The sequence below is a fragment of the Nomascus leucogenys genome, chromosome 6 (assembly GCF_006542625.1).
Source record: "Nomascus leucogenys isolate Asia chromosome 6, Asia_NLE_v1, whole genome shotgun sequence".
Lineage (NCBI taxonomy): Eukaryota > Metazoa > Chordata > Mammalia > Primates > Hylobatidae > Nomascus > Nomascus leucogenys.
In genome coordinates this window covers 9,903,101-9,928,107 of record NC_044386.1, presented here as the reverse complement: position 1 = coordinate 9,928,107, position 25,007 = coordinate 9,903,101, and the positions used below count along the sequence as shown (strand labels likewise).

The 25,007-nt window shown below is 45.7% G+C and overlaps 1 protein-coding gene and 1 long non-coding RNA gene across 2 annotated transcripts in view; one reads left to right on the top strand and one right to left on the bottom strand.

Moving 5' to 3' along the window:
• Positions 1 to 7,180: 7,180 nt before the first annotated feature.
• LOC115835373 lies at positions 7,181 to 10,232 on the bottom strand. Its single transcript, XR_004030339.1, has 2 exons — positions 10,170 to 10,232; positions 7,181 to 7,326 (listed from the first exon to the last, which is right to left on the bottom strand). It is a non-coding gene; the product is annotated as an uncharacterized LOC115835373 (long non-coding RNA).
• A 73-nt stretch (positions 10,233 to 10,305) lies between these two features.
• Positions 10,306 to 25,007, top strand: part of DAP (death associated protein) — an 82,493-nt gene continuing 67,791 nt past the window's right edge. The window contains exons 1-2 of the mRNA XM_003263164.3: positions 10,306 to 10,571; positions 23,340 to 23,436. Coding sequence (XP_003263212.1) covers positions 10,517 to 10,571; positions 23,340 to 23,436 — 152 coding nt within the window. The 5' untranslated portion in view covers positions 10,306 to 10,516. The remainder of the gene's footprint in view (positions 10,572 to 23,339; positions 23,437 to 25,007) is intronic.

Here is a 25,007-nt window from a genome sequence, read left to right as displayed (position 1 = left end):
GGGCCTTCACTGGCCTGGACGATCAGCTGCTCAGAGCCTTGCATACAGTGGGAGGCCGAGGAATGTTCTTTCTAGAAGAATGTGAGTATCAGGGGCAACTCCTGCCACATCTTTTCCTTCTCTTGTCGGCCTCTCCTTCCTTACCTTTCAAATTCACATTTGGGAATCTTTAAAGAGAAAAAGACGCCTGGACTGGGAGGCTGGTGGGAATGAGGAATGAGGGAGAGCCGTTGCTGCCTGTTTGTCCAGCAGTGGTGGAGAGTTTGTGGACTGGCCGCGGATGTCAGAGCCTGGGGGCTTCTCTAGGATCTTCCAAAGGGCCTCTCCCTTCTCACCAGTGAAAACCTACACTGATCTCCAAGTCCTGAGCCTTTGTATAGCTTTTGGGTTTTGTCAGGCCTCTGCAGCTACTGTTTAGGCCATTAGGGGCAGCAGCCTGAGTCACCACTCAGAGTTAGAGATGAGGGCCAGAGCCCTGGCCTTCTCTCTGTGTCCTGAGGCTGTGCTGCACCAGCCTAACATGTGCTCACAGTTTGCCTGTATTGTGCTATAGTCTTTAAACATAATAGCTTCTTTAAACAAGGGCCCACTGAGGCAGGCCCCTCATATTCGCATTTCACTCTTGGAGAAACTGAGGTATGAATAGGTGAAGCAACTTGCCCCAAGTCTTACAGCCAGCAAGTGGCAGAAGCAGAATTAGAAGACAAAGTTCTAGGTTCCCAGCTAAATCTCTAACCTGCCACTCAAGGGCCAGAAGTAATGTTTCCATTTATTTGCTAGTTTCTGTAATCTCTAATGTGAATCTCTCTTCAATCAGTTTTGTGTCTTAAATGTAACCACAGAAATCCAAACTTCCAAGGCTAAGCTGAGGATCTCGGTGTGGAGTCCACTCCTGCTGTGGGGCCTCTAACTCTTGTTCAACTCCATGCCCTGACTTGGTTGCAACCAGGAGATGGCTCCCTGTGCAGACTCAGCAGGTTAAAGCTGGAGGAGCCATCCATCTCTGAACACAGCCCCTTGCTCTACCCTGGGGGAATTGAAAGCTGAGAGAGTAAGAGATTCATCAAGGTAGAATGCTGGATTCAGGCTCAGCCAGCCTGGCTCAGGCCCATCTCGTGTTCGTCCCTCCACCTGAGGGTGCAGACTGGGCTCTGCGGGCGGGTGGAGAGTGGGTACATGGGAGCCCCTAGACAGGGGACAGATCATTGCTGTTGGCCACTGGGAGCAGCTGCAGCAAGAAGCACAGAAGCATGTCTTAGAGCCATTCCAGGGCATGGTGGAGCTGCAGATAGATACCCACGTAAGCGCGGGCATTGGCAAAGTGATGTGAACACTGGGGCTCTCTGGGGTCTCTCTGTCCTCCTCAAAGACCCGAGACCTCACAGAACTATGATAAGGCTGGAGGAAGACTTATTTTTATTTCATTTTTTTCTTTTTTACCTCTAAGGTGACGCCTTGTGCAAAGCTGGTGCTCAAAATATATGATTATGGATGGATACGTCAACAAAGACATAAACAGCAACCACGCTGGCTGCTCGGCCCTTTTGCTCTCTTCATTGGCTTCTTTTTCCAAAGCATGCATCTTCTAATAGGTCTGACCCCAACAGTGATCAAACGGGACCTCTGTTCTATTCCTTTCTTAACTGTAATCATGTGTTTCAGCATGGCTGTCATTTTACTGCCTGCTAGGAAAAGGGAATATGTTTGAATTTTATAAGTTTCTGAATTTCATAATTTTTTTATTTTTAGAGGTGCTCCAGGCTGACTCCACACCTCCCACTGAATGACAATTGTTCTAAAGGTAGATGTTCTTATTTAATCATCAAGAAAAGCACTCTGTAGTGTACAAGGGCACTCATGCAATTGGATTCACGGAGAGATGTTTTTCTCCCACTTGTTTACTGTTGCTGGTGTTAGATCAAGTCTGGCCTGTACTATTCCATTAAAAAATGACCATTTGTGGTTAGATATTTACAAAAATATATTCAGAAGGATATATTTCAGATATTACATTTTTTCTAACAGTTCATTTTAGTTTTGAATAGAAGCCTTAAAATACTTGGCCAGGCGCGGTGGCTCATGCCTGTAATCCCAGCATTTTGGGAGGCCTAGGCAGGCGGATCATGAGGTCAGGAGATTGAGACCATCCTGGCTAACACGGTGAAACCCCGTCTCTACTAAAAATACAAAAAATTAGCCGGGCGTGGTGGCGGGCGCCTGTAGTCCCAGCGACTTGGGAGGCTGAGGCAGGAGAATGATGTGAACCCAGGAGGAGGAGGCTGCAGTGAGCCGAGATCGCACCACCGCACTCCAGCCTGGGTGACACAGTGAGACTCCATTTCATAAATAAATAAATAAATAATTGGAAAAGTAAGAGTTAAAAATAAATCATGGAAAATCACAAAGTGATTCATTATCTGAAATACTTTCTGAGTACAAAGCACTTTGTTTCCACTTCTTTGCTGATACCTGCACGTGAACTAAAATGTGAAGGAAGGCATTTGTGATCTGATTTTGTGTCTACAAATGTCTATACCTAACCTTGAGCTGCTGCCTTTGTTGGTGTGTGAAGTGATGCAGCAGAGCAGGGGTTGGCAAACCTTCTGCAAAGGGCCAGTCAATTTATTTTACTTTGGGGGCCAAATGTGTCTGCCATGACTCCTCAACCCTGCCATTGTAGCCAAAAAGCAGCCATGAATAATATGTAGAGAAATGGGCGTGACTGTGTTCCAATAAAACTTTACACGAACAGGCAACAGGTCAGACCTGCCTTGCAGGCTACTGTTTACCAATGCTGAAGTAAACAATACTAAAATGTACTCTAGTTGAGAATAAAATTAAAATTAGCAATAATGGTACAGTACAGCTAGAACATTATTATTTCTGACACAGCATTAAGGTGCCATGTGTATAAAACTCTTGAACATAAATATGGGCAGATTATATTAAAAGGTTGTATTGGCAATCACCATCTAATTAGTGACCCCTGACCTGTGACTTCTGTCATCTACAATCGTTTAAAAAGTTGTCGAGCCAGGCGCGGTGGCTCACGCCTGTAATCCCAGCACTTTGGGAGGCTGAGGCAGGCGGATCATGAGGTCAGGAGATCGAGGCCATCCTGGCTAACACAGTGAAACCCCGTCTCTACTAAAAATACAAAAAAATTAGCCGGGCGTGGTGCCGGGCGCCGGGCGCCTGTATTCCCAGCTACTCGGGAGGCTGAGGCAGGAGAATGGCGTGAACCCCGGGGGGCGGAGCCTGCAGTGAGCCGAGATCGTGCCACTGCACTCCAGCCTGGGCGACAGCGAGACTCCATCTCAAAAAAAAAAAAAAAACAAAAAAAGTTGTCGAACTACTGGGGCGAGAGTGATAAGATGTGAAATCTTCTCTTTGTCACCCTAATGATGAATTTCTACCTAATCAGTTGGAACAGTGACACCATACGTTTCTTTGAGTTGATGATATGGCAAAAAAATAAATAAATAAATAAATAAATAAATAAAAAATAATGTGGCTGCCCATGAAAATAGATGGGTCTATTTAGGAGATACAGGCAATATAAATGAAAGAAAAAGCTCATAATAATTACTAAACCTGAAATTAAGGTAGAGGAAGACACTTGCCCATGAAGATGTTTTTAAGTCTGAATGTCCAGAAACGAGAGTCAGCCAAGTCGAAAGTTTGAAGAAGTCTGACCGAGTCTTCTCATTCCTAATCCACTCACAGAAGCAGAGAAGTCTGTTATTTCAGGCCTCGGGCTGACAGCTCCCAGGGCTTGCCCTTCCATTCTGTCCTTTACACCACATCTCAGATATCCCAAAACTGAAACTTGACTTGGTATGTGCCCTGCCTGCCGGCCTTTTCCTCCTTAAAGGAGGGTAACAGTGGGCAAGAGGCAGCAGCCTCCAGTGGCAGCATCACAACTGACCCCAGCCAAGAAGGACACCATGACATTCATGCTTTTCTTGTGCCTTTCAAAGGAATCCATAAATCAGACCCATTCATGGCCACCAGAGAACACCAGGAGCTGTTTGTAATCACAGCACATGAACACAACGCCATCAGTCAACGTCTTCTCCTCAATTGTGATCGAAATTAATTTAAAGAGATTTAGCTTTAAAAAGGAACATTGATGCGATGTTCATAAATCAGTGAGCTAAATATTAGTCCTCATAAGTGTTATAAAATCAGTTAATGATCCTTTCTGCCGTAAGCACAATTCTTAATCATTAGTGCCATTACACACAGCTTCTCTTGAAATGCATCACCCAATACATCACAACACACAGCACTCAGTTTCTAAGCAATCACGTGAAAACTGCTGCAGGCTTCTGACTTCCTAGTAGGCAATAGTCCCCTAGAAAATATAGATTAGTGATGTTTAGCGGTTCTCAAACTTTAGCATGCATTAGAACCACCAGGGGGGCTTATGAAAATATGGATTGCTGGGGCCCAGCCCAGAGTTTCAGATTTAGTAGATCTATGGTAGGGTAAGAACTTGGATTTCTTTATAATCTCTCAGTGGTGCAGATGCTGCTGCTCCAGGGACCACACTAAGAACCACTGTTCTAGAGAAGGGGCCTACACACTTTCTCTAGAGGGTCAAATTAATACTTCTGCTTTACAGCCCATGCCACCTCTGTTGCAACTACTCAATTCTGCTCTTGTAGCACAAAAGCAGCCACAGACAATACTTAAGTGAGTGATGTAGCTGTGTTCCGTTAGAACATTATTTACAAAAATAGGCAGTGGACTGGACTTGTCCTTTAGCCACAGTTTTACTGACACTTGCTAGAGAGAATGAAGGACTATTTTCAAAAGACTTGCCCCATCTCTCTGGCATGAATAACTGAAAGAATAAAGTGTATGCAAGCCAGCCTCTCCCTACCCCAAATTTCTTCCTGAAAGATCTTGCCTGCACATAACAAAGCATCAGTGCCATGGCACCTGACTTTTATCTTTTAAAATGTGTTCCAAAGAACTGTCCAAAAACAACACATTATATTAATATCAGAAAGCTTTAGAAACTGGATCATTATTCAGCATTTCAGTCTGTTTTGGAGGAGAATACCAGAAGCCTACCTCTGTTACTTGTCACCATGTACTGTGTCGGCCTTCATTGAACTAGAGTATAAGCTCTAAGAGAGCTGAAACTTTATCTTCACTTTCTAGAAAGGTGCCTGGCAAAAGGAAGGTGCTCAAAAATATTTCGTTGAATAAAAGAAAGTCAGTGAAATCAAGAACTCCATTCCTGGCCTTGAGATTTCTAGATTACCTTCAGAGCCTGGTGGCCAACCGTGCCTCCCTCCTCTCCACCACCATTACTCCTCTCCGTTACTACAGGACGGATTTTGAGTGTATGGAGGCAGCGTATGGAGGTAGCGTATAAAGAGAAAGGTGGGAAGGTAGAACCCAAGGAGGGCAACCCACTGAAATTCCCAGCAGCAGGAATAACTGATACATTTATTTGATAACTGATAAATTTATGGGACCGTAGGAACAGAAAAGAGACTCCAGGAGGGAGGCTCAGGGTCAGCAGATGCCTACCATGACCACCACACTCGGGCTGATGATAAGGACAGACTTCCTTTCAGTCTCTCAGCTCCTGCACTTTGCTGTTTGGACCCTCAAGGACCACTCAGCTCTCCAGACACCTAAGTGAAAGTTGGAAGTGAAAACAAACACCAGGGAACTGAGATCAACAAAGCAGAGAGCATAGGGCTATTGATGGAAAGAGCTGGCTCCATGGGACAGGCAGACTTTAGTATCAGAAAGGCCAGCAAGGTAGGTGGGAGTTGGGGGGAAAGGAGCTGGAAAGCAAGACTTCCCATTGTGTAATGAATTCGTTAGAACAGAAGCAATGTAAGTGTCCATCGACAGAAGTATAAAGAAAATGTGACATCTGTGCACAATGGAAAACTATTTGGCCAAATATTGCAAGACCCCACTTACATGAGCAAGCCACAACAGTCAAACTCATAGAAACAGAGTAAAGTGGTGGTGCCAAAGGCTGGGAGAGGGGAAGACATATCTCTTGATATATCTTACAGTTTGCAAGATGAATACATTCTAGAGATCTGCTACACAGCGTCATGCCTATAGTTAGCAATACAGTATTACTCGAAGGTTTGTTAAGAGGGTAGATGTCTCATTAAGTGTTCTTAACACAATAATAAAGAAAAAGCCATTAGAGGCTCTGCTTTTTATTTATGTGCAGTTTGCAAGTTAGAAAGGAGAAAAACTAGAACCGAGGTCTGAAAATCTGATTAGCAAGATAATTTATGTAAGATATAATCTGTGATGATGAACTAAATTAGTACGAGGTCATTTTGCAGCTCAAGTCTTTAACAATAGGCACAATGTATGAACACTATTCCCTGCAAGGGAGAGGTTTAGGAACAGATGCAATTATCTTAAATGTGTTTTACAACTTGGAGTTACACAAGGTATGAGGTTAAGGAGTTACATTCCTAATGGGTAAATACAGGCTCTGGGGTAAAACACTGGGTAATAGGAGTGCCCTCATCTCTTGAAGTCAAATTTCAGAAAAACCTGGCAGGAGGATCAGTAACTTATGATAGAGGACAGAGTATAGCCAAATGTGATATGGTGTGAGGCCATCCATCCTGGTTGTCAGTTGACAGGGCTGCTTGGTTAGCTCACTAAGTTGTAAATGTTCTCTCCACTTCAGCTTACACTCAGGAAGGTCATGTAGAGCATAGCACCTGAATCAAAGTAGGTTCAGGTCCAAGAATGTTGCATGCTCTCTGCATCAGGTCTGGAATGGAGATCCAGGAGAGAGGAAAGTCATAACTGAGCATGTCAGTCAGGGTGCTCCAGAGAAACTGAACCAATAGGGTGTGTGTGTGTGTGTGTGACAGAGAGAGAGAGAGAAAGACACACACAGAGAGAGATTTATTTTAAGGAGTTGGCTCACGAGATTGGGACGCCTACAGTCAGTCTTTTTCTGCTAAGGTCTTCACCCGATTGGAAGAGGCTCACCCACATTATAGCGAGTGCTCTCCTTTACTCAAAGTTCACCAATTTCAGCGTCTATCTCATCTAAAATAGAGCTTCACAGATACATCTAGAATAATGTTTGACCCAATACCTGCGCCCTATAGCCCATCCAAGCTGACACATGAAATGAACCATCACACTGAGTCATCCACCAGCAGCGTCCTAGACAGAGGTCATTTATTGGTGTTTCCAGAGCTTCCCTAGTTTTCTTTCTTTCTGAGGCTGCCGGAGCCTTCTCCTTAATGCCGTGAGCCCCTCCAGTACCCTGTAAATATTCCAGTAAGAACTTGGAGTTGGTTTCTCCTTCTGAAACGAAAAGAGAAGGGAAAAGAAAAGGAGAACAACAACATTCTTAAGGGACAGAGGAACAGTAAATAAGCCAAACCCAAACTAAGCCTGACCCAGCATGTTATTCCCCAATATTTGTGCTGATTGATGTCATGTCAAGCTATACGTTTGCCACAACCTTGCCTGGAATGCTAAGTGTAGCTTTTATTTACCCAAATGCCCTGTGGTTCTTTGTTAAGGCCATGAATAGTCATGTCATAAGTCTCCAGTGAGCTACTGAAATTGTATGTTTTCTTTTATTTTTTCCATGGCCAAAGGCATTCTATTAATTTGTGTCAGTGAAAAGCTTGTGAATGGTGCCCCAGAGGGTCCCTCCAAACCTGAAGGATGGCTTTGGGATTTGTTCTTATCTGGATTAACAGCAATTGTATATCCCAAGCTCGGACCTTGTCTAAAATTGAGCAAGAACAGAGCTGGCTTTTCTGCAAACACACTGAGGACTAGGATCCGACAGAAGTCATTATTTACAACCCTCTCTAGCCTGCAAAGTCACACACAGATACTTCACCCTGAATGGAATAATTAATCAATTATAGGAAATCACTTGCTGAGAAGAAAGATGGTCTAAAAAGAAAACCAAGTAATTTCAGCAGGAAAAAAAAGCTCTAAATTTTTTTAAGGAAATTACTTGCCATCTCTAACCCTAGAATAGTCAGAGCAAATAAAGCTGAGATGGCAAGAGCCCAGAGGTATCTTCCAGACTCATGACCAGGCATAGGCTTGTTAATATAGACTCTTAGCAATTATTGGGGAACTTTAAGGTTATGATACAAAGAATTTAGCCCATGTTCATATTGAGTCCTATTATAGAGCTGAATTCACCAATAAATTAACTTAAATCTAATAAAATAGCCATACTTAAAAACTCTTTCTGTCATGAGGTGATCAGGTTGACATCTTCAGTGATTAGTCATATTAATAACATGTATCCTTAACATAATGTGATAAAAAAAGGTCACTATGGTCTTCCTTCCAAAAACCTGTAACTCCTGTTTTTAACTATGAGAAAAACATCAAACACAAATTAAGGGACAATTTACAAAATAAGATAGCTAAAAAGAATCCTTGTCTATTTCCGTCTGGAAGCCTGGAGGGACGTACAACAGAATGTTACAAGTGGTCAACTTTACCTGCCGGTAGGATTGTTGAGAAGTGGTGACTTGCTTTTTCCTTTGGACATTAATCTGTTATTTAGGTTTTCCAAAGTGTATTTTTTTTTGTATTTTTTAAAAAACGTATTTATAAAAATTAATTCTTTCTTAAATGTAGTCAAAACATCCATATGGCCAGTGAGAGAAGATAGAACACGCTCCTTTGGAGGAAAAAATAACCTGGGCCAACAGTCTCTTCTTTGAGACCTTCTTCACTTCAAAGCCTGTGAAAACAGCCCTTCTGAAAAATGGTGTCACTAATGCTATCAAAACTCTGAGATTGCCAAAAGTACCTTTAGGAGGCACATAGTACAGCACGAGGGCTGTAAATGCTAAGACGTAATATTGAATAACTATTTGAATCCTCAAGTAAGGTAGGTATTATGGCCTCCAATATGGAAATGTAATTACAGAATGCGTAAGTAGCTTGCACAAGGTCAAATAATGACTCAGTGCAAGAGCTAGACATAAAATTATCCTTACCACTCCCCATTTCTCTGCTAAAACACATTTTTTATAAATAACTTACAAAGCATTCGAAATTCCCTAGAAAATCAGTATTCATGGTTGTGTTACTCTCATCTTTTTTGCAGTTTCTATTTTCTAACTTTTAAATAAAGATAAGAGCAATATATTGCCAAGGTTCAGCCTGGTTACTTTTTTCTTCAAATACTGTTAACTAAAGTATAACCTCATATGTGGCTAAAATGGACCTCCATGCTCTTTATTAGCTGTCGAATTACTTCTGAAAAATGCCTGAAACTGTCACTGAGTGATAAGTTGAGGCCCAATGAAATCCCAAAGATCCCTCACTTGTGTGTGTGTGTGCACACGCACATATGTGTATATGTGTGTGTAAAATATATTCTATCATTTTTATTTCAAGATATGTATATCCTCAAGTGTTTTATGTGTATGTATGTCAAAAAAATTATATTAAAATTAATTTAAAGCCTACACTACATAGTATAATAAGAAATATCCTGGATGTTACAAAGCAAAGTCAAGAGATACACCTACTGCTAAATGACGAGTTAATGGGTGCAGCATACCAACATGGCACATGTATACATATGTAACAAACCTGCACATTGTGCACATGTACCCTAAAACTTAAAGCATAATAGTAAAATAAAAAATAATAATAAATAAAAAGATAACTCAGAAGGCCACAGGCGGAGGGGAGGGCCCATCCGTTGGCTGCAGGGCTTAGAATTTTATTTTTGGTTCATAATGACGGCGGAGGGAGGGACAGAAGCCACCGTCTCTGTTCCCCAGCGCTGGCCCTCACTCAGAAAGCAGGCTCTCCCCTCGCATCGTCTTTTAACAAATTCCTGCTCTCTCGGCCCCCGTCGCTGCCATCTGGGCGCTCCTTTCTGCGCTTCATTAGGCGCTGCCGCGGCAGGGGCTGAGGGCCTCAGGGTACGGTTGCCTCCCCGCCGGGACGCCCCAGCCCTGGCCCGCACTGTGGGGCGCCGTCACGCGCCTCGCCGCGTAGCCAGGAGCCCGGCTGAGCGCGTTCGCTGCAGCAACCATCCTCAGCTGGGCCCTACTTAACTTCCCGCAACTCCAGTTCCCGCAGCCAGCCGGGTACCCCGCCTCCTTCTCCTTCCTTCTCCCTCTCACTCCCTCACCCCCTCTCTTCCCTACCTCCTCCTCCACCGCCTCCGCCCTCGGCCACAGCATCCGACGTGGCGCGGCCGGCTGCGCATGCACCGTCTGCTTGGCTCGCGGCCCGGCGGGGCTAGCAGGCCGCGGTGACGTCAGTGCGCACGCCGTGGGTGGGCTTGGCTGCGCCACGTCGGCGCGCGGCGGCCGCGCCCCCTTAACGGCAGTGGCACTCGGTCGGCTTGCGCGGCCCCGGCGCCCCACGCGCGCGCGCGCGTCGCTCTCCCGCACGCTCTCTCCCCGGCACTCACACCCGCGCTCACTCGCGCACTCCCTCCCGGCCCGAGAACCGCGCCGCCGCCTCGGCCCCGCGGAAGCCCCGCCGCGCCATGTCTTCGCCTCCCGAAGGGAAACTAGAGACTAAAGCTGGACACCTGCCCGCCGGTACTGACTCGTTTCCCCTTTCTCTCCACGCGCGGGTGCCGGGGGCGGGCTCGAACCCGGGGGCGCCGGGCGGGGACTCCGCGGGGAGGGCCCCGGCGAGCGCTGAGACGGGGTCCGGGCCCTGATGCCCGCCCGAGGGGCGCGGGCCGCGGAGAGGTCGGGCGCCCAGGCCCGGGACGAGCCCGCCGGAGCTTCGGCCCCGCTTGCCGGCGGCGGCGAAGCGTTTCTTCCTGAGGAGCGCGGGCCGCCGCGTACCTGTGCGATTGCGCGCAGGCTCTGGTTCCTTGGGCGAACCCTGTTGCACAACTTATAACAAAGTTTTGGCGGATAATATTTACTTAGAGGGTACAGATGGCTATAAAGAAAGTAACAGAAGGAATGAAAAGTCAGTGGTGTTAATATCATGGTGATGATTAATTAGAGGCCGCCAGCGTTTCATACCGACCCAAGAACCAAGGAGCGGAAATAATTTTTATCATTAATCACTCAATATGACTTTCACCGCCAGTTTCTTCCACATCCAGATTTTTTTTTTCTCAAAGTTGCTTTTTCTCATTTTGAGCAAATCCTAAACTTCTGAGCCAAGGAAGTTAAAGCCAGGACAGAGCGGTCTTTCTTAGAACATAGGGATCTAAGCAGCCTTCATGCTTCTGCCACCTCCTCCTCTCTCTGGGCACAGTTCCTGTTTGCACTTTGGACTCAGTCCAGACTGGTCTGTTTCCGTTTCTACTCTCCTTTCCAGTGGCAGTCGGCCCATATGGAGGGACACTGGTGAGAAGATCAAAGGCCTTGGGTCTCAGAAGCCAGGTCACCTCAATGTATGGATGCATGAGGTTCTTTCAGGGTCTTAATAGCACGCCTTAGTGTCATAAACTCAGTCTTCTAGGAACAGAATTCTTTAAGAAACATGGCTTCTTTTGGTGGCACATTTGTGCCATTTTCTTGACAATAAAGATTCCTGGCCAGGCGCGGTGGCTCATGCCTGTAACCCCAGCAGTTTGGGAGGCCCAGGAGGGTGGATCACTTGAGGTCAGGAGTTCAAGACTAGCTTGGATAACATGGTGAAACCGCGTCTCTATTAAAAGTACAAAAATCAGCTGGGCGAAAAATCAGCTGGGCGTGGTGGCGGGCGCCTGTAATCCCAGCTATTCAGGAGGCCGAGGCAGGAGAATGGCTCGAACCCGGGAGGCAGAAGTTGTAGTGAGCCAAGATTGAGCCAAAGCACTCCAGCCTTGGCGACAAAGCGAGCGAGAATCCATCTCAAAAAGAAAAAAAAAAAAGAAAAAAGATTCCCATTATCCTTCTCTGCTGCCCTCCACTATAGGGCGGGAATTCTCTGCCCCAGCACAGTGAATAGGAGCGGTTCTTTAAATATGTCGCAGTCCAAAGTAGGCAATATTTTTCAGTGGTGACGGAGGCTCTCTACAACACAACTGACTGGCACTAGGAAAGAAAAATGTCTAACTGATGCCAGAGGACTTAAGAGGCATGGGGTTTTAGAAAATCATTCCACTGTGATGGAAAATAGGCTTTGGGGGAATTTGTGTTGCATTGGTTTTAAGAAAAAAAGTACGTCAAAGGGAGATTTTTTTTTTAATGGGATTTCCTTTAAGGATAACTGACTTCCATTCTACCACAGCGGGTCCCTGTCCACCGTGGGGAGGAGTGCCTTGATTTCCACCCGGGGCAGGGCTGCCTCCAGGAACTGCAGCAGCCGTCTGCCCTGGCCCTGCACTCCCCAGGACATGGGTTACATTAAAGCATATCTGTTGGAATGATACAGAACCAAAGTACAGTAATTAAATTGCATACAGAGACACACCCATATGGAAGTTTTTTGTTTTGTTTTGTTTTTTTGAAACAGTCTCACTCTGTCACCTAGGCTGGAGTGCAGTGGCATGATCTTGGCTCACTTCAACCTCTGTCTTCTAGGTTCAAGAGATTCTCCTGCCTCGGTCTCCCGAGAGCTGGGTTTACAGGCTCCTGCCACCACACCTGGCTAATTTTTGTATTTTTAGTAGAGACCAGATTTTGCCATGTTGGCCAGGCTGGTCTTGAACTCCTGACCTCAGGTGATCCACCCGCCTCAGCCTTCCAAAGTGCCCATATGGAGATTTTTAAGGTCAGAGGTATAGACTGTACATACTCACTCCCTGGGAGAAATTCCTTGCTGGACTCTGGTTTTCTTTGAATTGCAAAGTAAACAGCTAGGCTTTGTGAATTACAGAGTAAGTAGTTTATTTACCCCTGAGGAGGGAAGAGGCAGCTTATTTGTGCTAGTGTAGCAGTGAGCTTGGGTTCTAAGTTTGAAGACATCACTTCACGCTTCACTGGGGCTCAGTTTTTCTCCTTTATGAAATGCGAAGTTTGGGCCTCGGGGCAAGTCGCGGGGTGGGGCTGTGTTTGCTGCAGTGAGTCACACGTCCCGCTTCAGCATCAGGGTACCAGCACTGTTCATCCCACAGGTAAACTCCTCTAGTGACTTCAGGGCAGCTCCTTTAGACTTATGGGGTAAGCTCTTGCAGGTGGCTGTCACCATCTGTCATCTGTCTCCAAGACCATAGTTAGAGGAGGGGCCCAACAGCAGCACCCCTCAAATGCCAACAGCACCCCTCAATTGCCAACAGCACCCCTCAAATGCGCTTTCCCATGTGTTACAGAGGACCATGCGTGAACGTTTTTTGGCAGGAAGCTCCGGTGTTCTTGTTTAGTCTAGCATTGCCGGAGAGTAGGCAGCTCTGAAGGGTAGATAGTTTAAAAAAAAAAAAAAAAAAAAAGCAGCCCACTGCAATAAAGGATAATCATCAAGGATAGCCAAGAGCACAGTTCATAAATCAAAATCACTGCCTTAAAAATGTTGAGAATGCTTTCATTAAGTGCTTAAATTGGATAACAGACTTGTGCCTCAATGCTCAATCAGAAATAATCAAATTCTCTTACAGTGACTATCTTAAATGTTCTTTTGTGTCTTCTCTTTAATTGCTGTCTGGCCCATATCTCCTCCCGTACATTCCCCACAATCCCCTCGTTTTCCTTCGTGCACTAACCTTCATCTCTCTGCCTGTCTTCTTGCTTCCAGGGCTGGGTCTTCTTGATCTCTTTATTCCCAGGAGCAGCACAAAATACTCAATAAGCACTCCTGAGTTTCCCCAGGGCCTCTTCTCACCCCATAGCATACCGGGCCCACACCTTCCTCCGCTCTGAGCTCTCTGTACTGTGCGCAGGGATGCAGGTGGTCCTCTTGGCCGGTTCAGGCAGCAGACTGGTAGAAACACTAATGAAGTTTGTTGAGTGTCACAATGTGCTGACACACTTCTAAGCACTTGGCACGTTTAACTCATGAAATCACCAGTCATCTTACTGTTGAGATACCGAGGACAGTGCCATTTAAAAACCTGACCCAGAGCCAGGTGCGGTGGCTCACACCTATAATCCCAGCACTTTGGGAGACCCAGGTGGGGAGAGCACCTGAGGTCAGGAGTTCAAGACTAGCCTGGCCAACATGGTGAAACCCCGTCTCTACCAAAAATACAAAATTAGTCGAGTGTGCTGGTGGGTGCCTGTAATCTCAGCTACTATGGAGGCTGAGGCAGGAAAATCGCTTGAACCTGCGAGGCAGAGGTTGTGGTGAGACAGGATCACACCACTGGACTCCAGCCTAGGCAAGAAGAGTGAAAATTTCGTCTAAAAAAAAAAGAAAACCTGACCCAATTGTTTGGAGTATCTGTTGCCAACTCCCCTGAGCCAGTGACCCAGTGGGAGTGGCCGGAAAGGCTGTTGCCTTTTGGAACTTAAGCAGCCCCACAGACGACTCCATCACTGGCCAGGTGCCTCCTCCCAAGGTGGGAGATGAATGAGGCAGTTTGTAAAGGCTTCTGAAGAGTGTTAGAGAAAGGTGCTGTGCAAATACAGGTATTGTTATTTACAAGTGATGGATGGCACTGCATCACGTCCTGGCAAATGTGCTGTTGTCTGCAGTCCTCTGTAAAAGTAATCTAGCCTTAATGATTTGAGACGTCACCACTGCTCTTGACTACAAAATATTTGCAGAGAAATGGGGTGAGACTGCTTGTTTGATGAGTTATTGCAAATGCAGATTAGCAGAGTTAGAATTAGCAAGGTTCTTTCTGTTTCATCTAACAGCAGCCATAGCATTCCACAGCAGAAAAGAGGACCTAATTATGAGCTTTGCTATTACTCATTTCTGCCTGTCTTTGTGAGTCTGTGGCAGTGAGATGGGTAAAATCTCTTTGTTAAATACATTTTGCTGGCCCTGTTCCCCTCCATTTCCCAGTGGAGCCAAAACCGTGTGTCAGTAGAGTTCTCATAAATCTGCTACATGATAGCTTTGAGTGTTACTAATCTTACATATGATTTTATTTGAAAAGCAAACTCTACATCCCCTCTTAAAGTGAATTAAATGGAAATATAAGCACGATTGTATTTGTTTCAAGTAAAATGGAAAATAGACCATGTTACTTTTTTTAGTAACTTCAAAGTAACTTAGTTCTCTCTTATACTAATTGATCCATCAGAGATGAGTTATGGATGCCTTTCAAAAGTCTAGTGTAATTCTCCCTGAATTACCTCCCTGCAGAAAGACTTTCAGATGATCCATTGCTAGAAACGGAAGACTAATTTGTCTTCTATTAACCCTGCAGTCACAGATTTGCTAAGCATAGTCCCAGTGTCGACCAGTCAGGACCAGAGATCAAAGGGTCCAGGTAAGAGGTCTGGCTTTGTTCCCAACATGCCAAGGAAAACAAGACCCTTTAGTTACTATGCTTTTTTCAGAAGCCTTCTGTCAAGGTGGCCCATGGCATTTCACCTCTTCCCTAGCCTTTTTTTTTTTTTTGTCTAGACAGGGTCTCTCTCAGGCTTGAGTGCAGTGGCATGGTCTTGGCTCACTGCAACCTTGGCCTCCTGGGCTCAAGAGATTTTCTCGTCTCAGTGTGCTGAGTAGCTGGGACTACAGATGTGCACCACCACGACCAGCTAATTTGTGTATTTGATGTAGACACAAGGTTTTACTATGTTGTCCAGTCAGGTCTCAAACTCCTGGGTTCAAGCGATCTGCACACCTTGGCCTCCCAAAGTGTTGGGACTCCAGGCATGAGCCACTGCGCCCAGCCTTCCCTAGCCATTTTTGGTTATCTGTGACTTCTAACATCTTTGGTGAGTGTCCTTTTCATTTCGGCCAGTGCCGTGTGCATTCTTACTTGGTTTTGTGACTGCTTTTCCCTTCCCAGCTTCAGAAATCTTGTTTGTTTCTATAGAGAATATTCACTTTTGTATAAAGTACTAGATTAGGTATAGAGAATGGTACTTCCTGTTGTAACAAACAACCTAAATTCTCAATGGCCGAACTAATCCAGGTTTATTTCTCTCCTGGGGGGGTCTTCTTAACATGGAACAATTCAGAGGCCCAGACACCCCTTGCTGCATAGCACTAGCTTTTCAATGTGTGGCTGCTGCAGAGGGGATGAGTGTAGGTCGCCATGCTGGGGTCCGTATGGTGTGGCCCACAAGTGGTATGCATCATCACATCAGTTTCCTATGGCTGCTGTACCAAATCACAATACACTTAGTGGTTTTAAACAACACAGTTTTATTATGTTACAGTTCTAGAGGTGAGAAGTCCAAGATGGGTCTCACTGGGCTAAAATCAAAGTATCCACAGGGCAACTGGTTCCTTCTGGAGGATCAGGGGAGAATCCATTTTCTTGCCTTTTCCAGCTTCTAGAGGCCACCGACTTTCCTTGGCTCATGGCGCCTTCCTCCACAAGCCAAGGAAAGCTTCTTCAAAGGCAGCAATGACCAGTCACATCCTCACATCACACACCCAGAGCCCTGACTCTTCCGCCTCCCTCTTTCACATTTAGAGACCCTTGAGATTACATGGGCCCACCTGGGTAATCCAGAATAATCTCCTCACCTTCAGTCTATGATTCTAAGCACAGAATAGCAGTTTCCCTTCTTCTTCCTCAGCTTAAGGTCAGCTGATAAGCAACCTTAATTCCATCTACAACCCTCATTTCCCCTGGCCATGTAGCCCAGCACACTCACAGGTTCCAGAGTGGGGGGACATAATGACATGATGCTGCCCACCAAAGTCACTTTTCCCCATACTATTGGGCAGGACCTAGTTTGATGCCCCCAATCCAACTACGGGGAAGCTGGGAGTGAGACTGGCGAACACCTGACTAGTCCTTTCCTCAACCAATTCCCAATGCCAGCTTTTCCAAAGCACCTCCAGGCAGCGGATCCTACTTTCCCCTGAACTTTTTGAAATCAGCCTCCCTACGCTCAAGGATACACATGTAGCTGCTCCATGTACCTCCCAGCTTGAAAGGGGCCCAGTCAGCTGTCCGGCAGGGTGCACATCCTGGCCCAGTCAGTACTCATTTTGTCCTTTGGGTCAGAAACTATGTCATGCATGGAACACACACTGCTGTGGAAGATGGAGTTAGGCATTACTAGTTCAGAGTCAAAGCACCATGGCCCAGGGGGTCCCACTATGTCTCTGAACTTCATTCTTTAATGGGGTTGCTCCGTGTAATTTAAGAGCCTTCTCACCTTCACAGTCTTTGATTCTGAGCACAGAATAGCAGTATGAAGCCAACAAGAGTCCAAATTCAGGAATGTATCTGGGGCTCTGGCTCGTTTTTTAGCACAAACCATTACTTCTACCTTATATATGCACACCTGAAATTTCCTGTAAGGGGTCCACTTGGTCTGGGGGCAAGGTTCTCACTGGGGTCTTCTATAACTCATGTCTGTTATTGGGCCAGACTGTCAGTACCCACTCTCTGCATACGTTCTTACCGCCTCTCACCCCTTTATCCTCTCCACTTTTTAGGGTTCCCACCTTCAGGTGCGTGGGCTTCCATAGATGTGAGTCTCCACTTGCCAGTGATTCTCCTTTCTCCTGGTGGAGTCATTTTTCTTAACTAAGATAGGCCATAGTCCCTTGCTCTGTTTGCATTGGGAAGTTCTACCCACCTAATCTCACCAACCCCTTTGCTTACCTGCCACTACATTGCTCTACCTGAGATCCTTCAGTTTAATCATAACCTGCAGCACTGGTTGTTTTCTGTTTTGTTTTGTTCTTTCCACCGGAACCGTCCTCAGTACCTTTTGTCTCTTACGTAGAAGAGCTTCCCTTTGAATAACATTTCAATAGCTCTTCTCAGGCAGGAACAAAGGTAGCATATACTTGCGAGTCATACTCCAGTACCTGCAGTGAATGCTTTTGGGACATTTGTGTGAGTTAACAACCCTTCTAGCTCCTTGCTGGAAACTGCTCCCTGGTTTATGGGACTCTTCTGGTATTTCCCCTTTCTTCTTCCCGCAGTAGCATTTTCTAGTGCGCCACTGAGCACTAGCAGATAGCAAGCCACCAGTGACTCCGTCTTACAGCCAGGCATCCTGACACCTGAGGATAGATGCTTGGCCCAGGGTCCCACATAGTCATTTGCTTCCTTGGTGTTTGCTTACCGCCCAGATGTGACCATAGGTAAAGCTTCCTCCACGCCCCTTCCCATTTGCGCAGGCAGCTGCTCTGTAGAGAGCTTTTCATTTCAAACTCACCTTCCCTTATCTAGGTAGTGTAATAGCCTGGCTCTATCTGTAGGCCATTCCTTTGAGTTACTCTCAGAAGCCATGGTGCTCTGTTTCCTGGAAGGAGTCTGAGCAAGGAAAGGCTTACCTACGATCAAGGGTGGAATCCAGTCTGCCGCTTGCCAGCTGTGCGATTTGAGGCCCCTGGCTTCCCTTTCTCCCTGCCTCAGGATCTACTCCGTGGGGCTGCTGTACAGTGAAAGATGCATGGACTCCACGTGGTTAGAGCAGTGCCTGCCACAGAGTGGTGATGAGGAGCAGAAGTTGGATCTGTGATTCTCCCGAAGCTTCCTCACTTAGGTGGCGATGTAATGACAGAGGTCCTGGTGGTGGTCAGCACCACGATGGGCAGGTGCTTTACAGGGCATGGCCTTCATTCCCCAGCTACCGGTAGGGCAGTGCTCTTTAAGGAACTGCTGTGAAGAGAGGTGAAGAGCTGGAAAAGCACCAATGATTTGAGGACTCCAGAGGCCTCTCTAAGTACTAAATGCTAACTTAAAAACCCATTTAATAAGACTAGCTAACAGTCGAACCCATCCTGTGTGCCAGGCCCTGTTGGAGGCATTTCATGTGTCCTAACTCAGTAATCCTCAGCTGGCCCTGGGAGAGGGGAACATTTTCACTCTTCACTCTTTCTTCATAGGTGGAAGACCCTGAGGCACAGAGAGCTTCAGCAACTTGCCTACACACAGCCACACACACACACACACAAGCACATACGTATGCACACATGTGCACACACTTATGCACAGGCACATGCGCGCACACACACACAGGCAAAGCTGGGATTTGAACCAAGGTTCTGGCTCCAGCATCTGTGTTCTTACCCTCTGCACGGCACTTCTGCTAAGAGGAAGCTTATTCTTTGCATTTGAAGCTCTCATTTGAATAACAACCACCACAACAAAAATCTAAGGTTTTTCTGTTTCTCCTAAAAATACTGATTTGCAAATAATTCTGCAAAGATTTCTGCAAAAGTAATTCTTCTTTTGTAGTTTTGCAAATGAAGAGTTCTAGAGACAGTGATACAACAATCACAATAAATATGTGCTGTCATATTTTTTGGCAGTATTGCAAGTTAAAATGAATCTGTCTCAGCTTTGAGTTATTATTATTATTGCCACTTTTTATTGCTACATTAATCACCAAACATACTGAGAGGGATTAATGAAGTTAATTGTTTTTAGAAACTAAATTAAATGCAAGTGCTAATGCTGGGTGACTGAGCCTTGACATTGTGTGCTTATTTCAGCGGAGGAGTGGACAGGCTGCCCTGCAGGAGCTTCAGAAGACTTGATCCTTTCAAATGTCACCTGAACATTCATCATTAGTTTTCTTTGTAGTTAGTTGCACAGCTCTTTTTATTTTTACTTTATGAACACATCTGTGAGTTACAGTTTAAAAGTTTTATGTGTGCCAAGTTGGAAAGATTCAGAGATCATTTTTAAATGGGCATCTGTATTATTGGTTTGGCCTGCCTTAACAAAATACCACAGACTGGGTGGCTTAAACCACAGACATTTATTTCTCCCAGCTTGGGAGGCTGAAGTCCAAGATCAAGGTGTCGGCAGCTCTGCTTTCTCCTGAGGCCTCTCTCCTGGGCTTGCAGATGGCACTTTCTTGCTGTTTCCTCGCAGGCCATTTCTTTGTGTGTGCACATCCCCGGTGTCTCTTTCTCTTATAAAGACACCATTTCTATTATATTAGAGCCTGACCTCAATTCCTCATTTTAACTTAATTATCTTTTAAGACCCTCTCTGCAAATACAATTACAATTTAAGGGTATGTCAGTTAGGACTTCAACCTGTGAATTTTGGGGGGATACTATTCAGCCCATAATAGCATCTTTCATCAATTTCTGATGAGCATGGGAAAGAGGTGGGATAGAGCGGGGAGGGAAATTAATTTTTAAAAAACATTTAGTGGGACAGTTCTTCTAAGCTCTTCCTTAGGCCCAAAACATTCATAACTCTGAGATCCTGTGTTTCAAGAGAGTGAAAAATGTCCCTAAGGTGTAGATAATTGTATTTTCAGTCTCCATTTCTGATCGGGAGGCCAACTACATAGGCTGGGAAATCTTTTTAATCTTAGATTAAAAAGCTGCCTGCAAATGGTAGGTCTTTTCTGTTTTGTCTTTGGCTTTTTGCTTTTTTAAAAAAATTTGACCTTGAAGTGAAAGGAATTCCTGGAAACCCAAAACGAAGAAGGAACTGAAATTCAGACCTTTAACATGAGAGGTGGGCCCACAGGAGGCAGGGAGTAGCCAAGGTTGGATGATCAGAGGCCACACCCCTGGGGAAAGGTGGAAGAGGGAAACGTGCCCGGTGGCCCTGGGAGGGCCAGGAAGCCAGACTGTGTCAGACTGGGCTCCACATGGGGACAGAAGTCTCCTTAAGAATTTGTAAACAAAGCCTTGCTTTTACATGAGTTCAGCCCGTATTTGTACTGTTTGGCAATTTGTCTTCTGAGAAATCTGCCTTGAAAAGGATTTTCAGACACCTATACTCCTGGCCTGACGAAAACACGTGTAGCATCTCCCCAGAGGGTTGCTGTCTGCATCACAGGCCCCGTAAGATCCTTACTGGTAAAGCCCAGTGAAGACAGATTCCTCCTCCAAGTCTCCCAGGACAAGAGCAAGAATCCACAGACAAAAACAGACAGCAGGATTAGACTCCAGAGGACTTCAGAAAATCAAATAATGGGATGTACAACTAAAATGATTAAATATATAAAGGAATTGAACGTACATGAAAATAATAAGACCCCATCAAATACCTGGTGAATTTGAGACAAAAGCTCTAGAAATGAAAAATAGAGTGATTAAAAATCAATGGGTGGGGTATAGAGGAGATTTTTGAGAGGATTACTGAACAGGATTCTGTTTCCTTCTGCCCTAAGTAGAATGTCCTCTCCGTTGAGAAGAGGCGTGGGCAGCGGGGAGATTTTAGTTCTAAACCCAAGCCAGCAGAGGAATGGTTTAAACATAGTTCTTCATTTTCCTTGCTCTCTTTTGCCCTCTTCTAACAGCCAGCTGCTGGGGCAGTGCTGGTCCTGAGAGCAAACGTCACCATCTCCCTCCAGTCAGGGGCTGGCCAAGTCTCCTAGGGAAATTGAAGGCCAGTACACCTGAAGCATGTAAGCCCCAGGCTGCCTCTCCCATTCTCCTTCCCATTCATTAGCAGCATAAAGAAAGTTGGCCTGGGTTTTCGTGACTCGGCAGGGTCCACTCAGTTTAAAATGCCAGAGGACATGGTGTGGCAAGTTGACTATATCATGATGTTAGCCGTCTTGTGGCAGAGACTCAGAGACTTGAAGGGTAAAGCTTAGTAAGGCCTGCATCCAGAGCCTGAGGGGCCAATGACTGCAAGGAAAACGGCCCTGCTTTCTAGCCAGCGCCCCACTCTCCCAAACGCCTCTCTCTTCTTAACAGTCTGAGGAGATTTATCTCCTTTCTGCAGATGAAGCAGCGAATCTTTGAGAATCTGAGACGCTGGTCTGAGACCACATAGCTGAGGGCATGGAGGAGCGTGCTGACCCCAAAACGCATGCTGGTGGCCACCATGTGAGGCTGGCTTTTTGGATTTAGGGCCAGCCAGCATTTCCAAATTATGTTGCATGGAACACTGTAGCCCTGATGGAGGAGAACTGGTATGATAGCCAAAAAAAAAAAAAAAAAGTTGTGTGGTCAGATAGGCTGGGGAGAGCCGGCATGCTCTATGCCTCCCGTAAGTCTTCCTCATGCAGGGTAGCACACTAAGGGCCAAGAAGGTCTCTCTTGGGGAAACCTATTTAATTTTGTTCAACCTAGCATTTTCCACTCTTATTAGATCCTAGATCACCCGACCCCTTACAACACAGTATTAACATATTAGCCATAAAAGAATTGCAAATCAAACCACAATAAGAGACCGCTTCACACCCACTAGGATGGCTATAATTAAAAAGACACACAATAGCAAGTGTCGGGAACATGTGGAGAATTGGAACCCACACACTGGTGGGAATGTGAAATAGTGTGGAGGCTTTGGAAGACAGCTTGGTGGTTTTCAGAAGGATAAATTCAGGGTTACCATGTGGCTTGGCAGTTCCATTTCTTGGTATATACTCAAGGAAATGAAAACATATGTCCATACAAAAACTTATGTATAAGTTCTTCATAGCTGCATTGTTCATAATAGCCAAAAAAGTGGAAACAACGCAAATGTCTAATTGATGAATGGAGAGGTACGATGTGATATATCCATGCAATAGGATATTTGACAAGAAGAGGAATGAGATACTTACATGTGCTGTAACATGGATGAACCTTGAAAACACGCTAAGTGCAAGGAGCCAGTCACCGAAGGCCACATAGTTTATAATTCCACTTACATCAAATGTCTGGAATAAGCAAGTCCAGGTGACTGGCTGCCAGGAGCTGGGAGGTTGGAATGGAGGGTGACTGTTCATGGGTGTGGGGTTTCTGTTTGGGGTGATGAAAATTTCCTAAAATTGATTATGGCAATGGTTGTACAATTCTGAATGCACTCAAAACCATCGAATTATACAGTTTAAATGAGTGAATTGTATTCTACATGAATTACATATCAATAAAGCTGTTTTTTAAAACTAAGTTACCATCTGCCAGTAGTAGGGTTTCACAGCACAGTTTGGGCAAAGCTGCAAGAAGTTTTGTTGCCACTTGCCTGGGCTCTGTGAAGGCACAGTAGCTGTCCCATGTCACCCATCACCATATCACCCCATCAAAAACATCTTCGATATTTGAGATAGTAAATTTCACAGGGGAGGGTTGAGGTGAGCCCTTGTGTTGAGACTGGAGAACTGAAAGCAGCAGCCACTCTCTTCATGTAGTTTGTGCCCTCGTTACACTGCTGCTCTTACAAAATACTTGAAAGGTGACCAGATAGAAAAACAAGAGCCTTGGAAAGTTTCTGAGCAGATCTGTAGTAAGAGATTATGTTGAGTGATGTATCATTTTGAATTTACCCCGACAACCCTGACCTTCCCTAGTTAATCAGATTTTTTCATTGCCAGATTCTCCAGACTAACTTGTGGCCACTGAGCAACCAAAACCTTTCCAGCTGGTCCCCCTGATCCACAGGCAGCCCCATTTCCACATTAATCCCACCCTCTCTGTTTTCATTTCAGTGAAAGCTGGTGGAATGCGAATTGTGCAGAAACACCCACATACTGGAGACACCAAAGAAGAGAAAGACAAGGATGACCAGGAATGGGAAAGCCCCAGGTGGGACGATGCTGGCGACTCTTGAGCATGTTTTCCAAAAACCCTATTCGGTTAATCATTAACATTTGTTCTCTGTTCTATGATTCTGATAACTCCTGGGCTATGTGGGGCCCCGTTCTGTGCGTTTTTCACTTCCTAATCAGGGAGGAGGGGGCTTTGTTCTCAGACAGGGGAGAAATAGAGCCCCTAGAGGTCCTCTTCCCTGACCAGTTCCCACGAGCCCACCCTGTTCCCCACCTCACACCCAGGGCTGGTGCCCCGTCTGTCTGCACAGTTAGAGACCTACCTCCACTTGCCCAGGTGCCTGGGTTTAGCCAGTGTGCCTTCCTTCCTGGAAGCCAGGGCAAGCCAAGCCAAGCAGGAGCAACTTCCTGTGGCCCCTTGGTTTTCTGATGGTGGACACAGCTGCCAGCCACCCTCTCCCCAAGGCTGGACCATCAGAGTGGACGAAGTAGGCAAATTCTTGTACCTGTGAGTCTTTTGTACTCCAGGTTTCTGTTGTCATTCCAGAGAAACAAATACTAACAATTTCTGGGCAGTAGTTTGCAACTTAGGCTTCCATACTGAAACCACATGGAGACCCTTGAGACACCAGTTGAACACAGGGGTGGACCTGGCTGTCTGCGTAGCTGGGGCGAGAACTTCTGATTTCAGAATGGTTAAAGCATTTCCTCCCTCGGATCATCAGCCAGATCTAGAATTACGAGGCCATGACCTTATGAGTGACTGGGTGTCCTTATATGATACCTCTGCTCCCAACCCTCCTGGGGCCTGCACAGGGGTCTCCTTGCAGACCCCTCCTCCCCCGCTCAACACCTATTTTCCTTAAAGGTTCAGATTTCCAGTTGGGTTCAGGGACCTTGAAAGGAATCCATTTCCCTCAACTTTGCAATACACAAACAGGTACCACTAACAGGAGCTCGTCCACGTAGAAGAAAGCGCTAAGCTCTCTACTTACAGCCTGTCTCCAGATGATGTCTCGGCCAGAAGAGGAGAGGGTGTGGAAAGGGAGAGAGGCTGTGGAAAGAAGCTAACCTTGATTCCTTTGGATTAGGCGCGTGCTTTTATTTCATTTCATTCCAGCAATCCTGAATAGTAGGTGGTATTCTCCCCAGTTTGTGCACGAGGAAACAGAACCCCAAAGAGGATATCAGCTTGCCCATATCATGCACCTTGCTAGGTAATGGAGCAGGAATTTCAACCCAGTTCTCATGGAGTGCTCAGCGGGCTGGGCTTCCAAATGGATAGTTGCCAAGAGCAGGCACCCACATGAGGAAGTGGTGCATGTTCTTGGTAACCCTGCCTGTCTACTTCTTAGTGGCATTCCCCGTTGAGTATTGTCTATAAAACCTCATACAGTATGAGTTACGGAGCAGCTACGTGAGGGAAGGACAGCATTTTGGGTGACGTTTCTGAGTGATTATTAGTGATTACTGTCCATTTTAAATCATGAGATTAGCAGTGTAAAGATTCAGTCCCAGTTCTGGTTTTAAAAGAAGGCAGTTTAAAGAAAATGCTAGAATTGTCTGGGCACGGTGGTTCACGCCAGTAATCCCAGCACTTTGGGAGGC